This window comes from Etheostoma spectabile, chromosome 5 (genome assembly GCF_008692095.1).
Source record: "Etheostoma spectabile isolate EspeVRDwgs_2016 chromosome 5, UIUC_Espe_1.0, whole genome shotgun sequence".
NCBI classification, from domain to species: domain Eukaryota; kingdom Metazoa; phylum Chordata; class Actinopteri; order Perciformes; family Percidae; genus Etheostoma; species Etheostoma spectabile.
In genome coordinates, this window is record NC_045737.1 from 22,685,962 (window position 1) to 22,691,250 (window position 5,289).

Here is a 5,289-nt window from a genome sequence, read left to right on the forward strand (position 1 = left end):
CATTTAGAACAAAAATACAACTTATATAAAAGATGTAATGATGGTTTGTCTATTAGGTAAGTTGTAAGGGGTAATGCTTCATAACAACAGTCTATCTATGGGCAAAAGTGTCATGAAACCGTTGAGCATTAAAATGAACAGTAACGTAATGAATGAATATTACTTTACTTATTTTTAGAGCAGAAACATAAGTATATACTTAAAAGGTGGATGAAAGAATGGGTATAATTAATGAATAAGAGTGCAGTAACAAGAACGAAATATACGATACAGTTGTGTATACGTTTGAAGCTAATGGGGGGGGGACATGACGGCGGTGTCGCAATCGTCATCCTGGCGTGACACGGAGCAAAATAAATATATCACATTTATTGTTGTAAAATATCAAAAACAAAGCAGGAATTATTTTTCGCGAAACACAGCAGCTGACTGGAGCTCTCCCTGGGGAAATTCCCAATTGTACAGAAGAAGAAGGGATGAAATGTGATCGTCATTCCGGTAAGTGCACATGGAAGTGCGCGATTTGAGACAACACTCCTCTGTCAAAATTACAGCACTATGCAAGACAGTACGTAGTGCACGAAGTGTACTTCTGTAAGTGCACTAAGGGAAGGTGCGCGATTGAGACACAGCCCTGGACTTCACAATTACTCTAGCTGAAGAGCTGTTGGAGAGTTTGGAACTGGATAAAAGCTGTGACGAGAGTGAGGATGAGTATGAGCCACCATCTAGATGAGGATCCCACACCAGAGCCATCTGTGCGCAGACTAGGAGCCATGCACATGCCTGAGATGATGGATATCAAGCAGCAGAAAGATCAGAAATAAGGGTGCAGGAGCAAGACGTACATGAGACAGCACAGAGCAAGAGTTTCTCTGCATTACCAAAAAGAGAAATTGCCAGGACTATCAATGCTAAAAAAGAAATACATACACAAAATGAAGAGTGAGGAAAAAAACTAGATGGATTCAGTTTGACAGAAAAAACCAACTAAATCAGGTAGTATAGTTACATTAGTTCTATGTTCATTGTTCAAATAACGCTATAAGGATCAAGGGGACCAATCAAAAGGATACGGACATAAAGGTGTAAGCTTTAATAGAAAACATATCCTTGCAAAATGCAAGGAATGCCAAAGTCCACTACAGTGGACATAAGTAAATGGGCTGGGTCTCAGGAGGATATATATGTATGTATATATATATATATGTATGTATATATATGTATGTATATATATATGTATGTATATATATGTATGTGTATATATATATATGTATGTATATATATATATATGTATATATATATATAAAAAAGTTTCCATTTATTCTGATCTCCACTGCTGTATGTTGGAAATGTAAAATGGGAAATATATTTTTTTTACTTCTTATGAAATTACCATTTTGTAAAGCGTTCGACTTCCTCTGTCAGCACAATGAGAATTTAAATAAAATTACATTGACTTGTTTAATTTTCACTTGTTTCCTAAAGTTGTATGAAAACAGTGATGGATAAAGGCACATATCTAACTAAAGTCCAATTTCTGGTCCACACAGTTGTCCTTGACGAACAGACTGCATTACCCAGAACCCTCAGCTCAAAACAGACATCACCAGGGACACATGCTTTTAATCATGGCGGCCGCCGCTAAAAAGGTGGTTTCTGTTGACTCTAGCAGTAGTGACGATGAAGCGCTTAAAAGATGTCGGGAGGCAGTTTGGAATATACGAAGTGACAAAAACAAAGGTGAAAGTTTTTCTGTTGTGTTATTAATGACAGACGAAGTGAACCTTTCTGTACAGACCGATAAACTCCAACAGAAATACGACATAAGCCTGGGAAGAGGTCCACCCAGTTATAATTCAGAATCACAGGTGCTAACGTTAATTGTTATTAAACAGCGTAAGGTTTGATCTTCGCCGCCAATAACTGAGCTTGCTAACGTTAACGTTTAGTCCATTCAAACTGATTCGGACAGTATTTGTCAAATGCGTTTTACCTGTTGTTGGTAACGGCTGCTCTCTGGGTTCGTTTTAGATGAGGACAGCAATGCACAACAGTCAAAGCGGTAAGCCTTTTTGTCAACATTAGCTACATCTAACTATATACAATTATGGGAAGCTAATAAATAGTTTCTCGATCGCCACACAATGTAGCTTAACGCTATATAATTGTCTTTTCAGCTTCCTACAATTAGGTATTAGGTAGTATCCTAGCTAAACCTTAGCTTTAATGAGCAAAATTTGCAGATGTCATACATATATTTCAATATCAGAAATGTAGTAAGTTTGAATATTGCCTTCCTATGCAATAGTGTGGTTGTCGCTGACCATGACCACGATGGCAACGAGCTCCAGGTCACCAAAGGGTTTCAAACACACGTTGCTAAAAAGTTGGGACATCTGCTTGACAGGTAAGCGTGACTGTGTAGTGGAGTTTGGCATTTTAATACAATAATCTCATAATTCATGCACATATATTTACACCTGACTTCTTATGTGCCTGTTACCGCCAGTTCCATTACAGAGATGCAGACTGAGACTTTATCCTGTGTGAAATCATCTAAATGTGGTGGTAGTGATGATGAGAATGATGAAGGTGATTTTATTTATTTTTTTACTGCTGCTTTTCTGGGGATTCTGCTATGTTGTCTTTCAATGCATACCTATCCATGTATTTTTGTTCCTTTTTTAGGATTTCGTCTGTTTTCTACGTCAGTCCTGGGACAAGCAGCTGAGGATACTCCGGCCCCTGTGAGGCGTCGGCCTGTTCCCAGCTCAAGGTGGTTGTTGTTATTTTGTTTTTAAAGAACTCTTATTAGTCTGTGTAGTCCTTAACGTTCTACATCCCTCTGTTGGCCACAGTGACAGCGATAGTGAGATGGAAACAAGGCTGAGGGAGGCAGCGGTGTCTCTCAAAGATCTCTTCCACACGTCGTCCCTGCCCTCTACACTCTCCACTCCCTCAGCAGAGCTTCCCTGCTCCGAAAAAGTAAAGAAAAAGACGAAAGTGGCAGAGGAAGAGGAAAACCATATTAAGAAGAAGAAGAAAAAGAGGAAATCAAATCAAAAGAGCGAACAAGTGGACTCTGAAAGTTCTCCTCTTAATGCTCAAAGAAATGGTGAGCACAGGACCTCAGAGCAGGATCACACGCAGGTCAAAGTGAAACGGAAAAAGAAAAAAAAGCGAGAATTACACACAGAGGAAGAAGCTTTGACCTGAATTTCCTCTAAATAATTAATTACTGTTTCAGGGATGTTTGTTTGTTTGTTTGGTATCCAGTCTGCCATAGTTCGTTAAAAGTTTGAAATATATTCCCCAAAACATTTTGAGTATATTTTTAGGAAGCCACGTTTCAGAGCACGCAGAAAATGGACAACAGTAAATGCATGTAAAATGTGTAAAAACCTTTTTTTTCATTAAACATCTTTTCATACCATCGCTCATGGTTAATCTTGAAATAGTCTTTACTTTGTCATTAAGCCATTTCAAGGCAGTGACATAAAAAAATGCATGTGGTTTACAAGTTTCAACTTAATATACAATTTCAGAATGTTACTAAACATTATTGCAAAAATACATGCTGGTGTTGATTTTTCACACGGATTGCTTTATCAAAAGTGAATCTCCTCTAATGTTGTTCGTGTTACAGTGCTACAGAGTTTCAGAGAGCCTTTGAAACATCAAAGCTGAATCGACCTTGTGGCCTCTGACTCCAGGTATTTTATGGAAATTGACACCAGAGGTAGCTGTCCATCCAAAACACCATACCAGCTAGTTGTGCGAAGACAGTTCTACTGTGCCGTAGAGACCATTTGTGTAGGGATGTAAGTGCTGATGTCTGTTGGTGAAGGGGAGAGCAGATGAGACTGATGACTTTCTGTGGTCTGAGGAGCAGGATACAGCTGGAGGCTCTCGGAGGAAGCTGTTGACAAAAAAAAGGTTCATTTGGGCTGGAAAGCCATTGAAACGAAGACCTTTCCAACACAGAGGAAAAGAAACCATAGGTTGTTCTATAATCTTATGATCAAAACAAATCTGTGTTGAGGCTTCGTAGCAGGGGTCTGCTGGGTTACTGCTCATGTACGGTGGGGAGAATAAATATTTGATACACTGACGATTTTGGTTTTCCTACTTACAAAGCATGTAGAAGTCTAATTTTTATCATAGTTACACTTCAACTGTGAGACAGAATTTAAAACATCTAGAAAAATCACATTCTATGATTTTTAAATTTGCGTTTTATTGCACAACATAAGTATTAATACATCAGAAAAGCAGAACTTAATATTTTGTACAGAAACCTTTGTTTGCATTTACAGAGATCATACGTTTCCTGTTGTTCTTGACGGGGTTTGCACAAACTGCAGCAGGGATTTTGGTCCACTCCTCCATACAGACCTTCTCCAGATCCTTCAGGTTTTGGGGCTGTCGCTGGGCAATACGGACTTTTAGCTCTCTCCAAAGATTTTCTATTGGGTTCAGGTCTGGAGACTGGCTAGGCCACTCCAGGACCTTGAGATGCTTCTACACTCCTTAGTTGCCCTGGCTGTGTGTTTTGGGTCGTTGTCATGCTGGAAGACCCAGCCACGACCCATCTTCAATGTTCTTACTGAAGGAAGAAGGTTGTTGGCCAAGATCTCGCGATACATGGCCTCATCCTTCCTCCCCTCAATACGGTGCAGTCGTCCTGTCCTCTTTGCAGAAAAGCATCCCCAAAGAATGACGTTTCCACCTCCATGCTTCACGGTTGGGATGGTGTTCTTAGGGTTGTACTCATCCTTCTTCCTCCTCCAAACCCATTCCTCCTCTGGATCATCCAGATGGTCATTGGCAAACTCCAGACAGGCCTGGACATGCTCTTGTTTGAGCAGGGGGACCTTGCGTGCGCTGCAGGATTTAATCCATGACGGCATAATGTGTTACTAATGGTTTTCTTTGAGACGGTGGTCCCAGTTCTCTTCAAGTCATTGACCAGGTCCTGCCGTGTAGTTCTGGGCTGATCCCTCACCTTCCTCATGATCATTGATGCCCCGAGGTGAGATCTTTCATGGAGCCCCAGACCGAGGGAGATTGGCCATCATCTTGAACTTCTTCCTTCTAATACTTGAGCCAACAGTTGTTGCCTTCTCACCAAGCTGCTTGCCTATTGTCCTGTAGCCCATCCCAGCCTTTTGCAGGTCTACAATTGTATCCCTGATGTCCTTACACAGCTCTCTGGTCTTGGCCATTGTGAAAAGGTTGAAGTCTGTTTTGTTTGTTTTCATTGTGTGGACAGGTGTCTTTTATACA

At 40.4% G+C, this 5,289-nt stretch overlaps 2 protein-coding genes across 5 annotated transcripts in view; one reads left to right on the forward strand and one right to left on the reverse strand.

Moving 5' to 3' along the window:
* Window positions 1-1,544: 1,544 nt before the first annotated feature.
* On the forward strand, window positions 1,545-3,507 carry c5h12orf43 (chromosome 5 C12orf43 homolog). 3 transcript variants are annotated; one of them, XM_032517376.1, is made up of 6 exons: window positions 1,545-1,743; window positions 2,035-2,065; window positions 2,312-2,410; window positions 2,513-2,595; window positions 2,692-2,779; window positions 2,862-3,507. In XM_032517376.1, the coding sequence occupies exons 1-6, from the start codon at window positions 1,620-1,622 to the stop codon at window positions 3,217-3,219; spliced, it is 783 nt and encodes a 260-aa protein (XP_032373267.1). In that variant the 5' UTR covers window positions 1,545-1,619; the 3' UTR covers window positions 3,220-3,507. The 3 variants fall into 3 exon arrangements, with proteins under 3 accessions (XP_032373267.1, XP_032373268.1, XP_032373269.1); XM_032517377.1 differs by having other exon boundaries at window positions 2,513-2,584; window positions 2,690-2,779; XM_032517378.1 differs by lacking the exon at window positions 2,513-2,595.
* hnf1a (HNF1 homeobox a) overlaps window positions 3,451-5,289 on the reverse strand; it is a 7,806-nt gene continuing 5,967 nt past the window's right edge. For both annotated transcript variants that reach the window (XM_032517368.1, XM_032517369.1), the window contains exon 10: window positions 3,451-3,922. In XM_032517368.1, coding sequence (XP_032373259.1) covers window positions 3,792-3,922 — 131 coding nt within the window. In that variant the 3' untranslated portion in view covers window positions 3,451-3,791. The remainder of the gene's footprint in view (window positions 3,923-5,289) is intronic.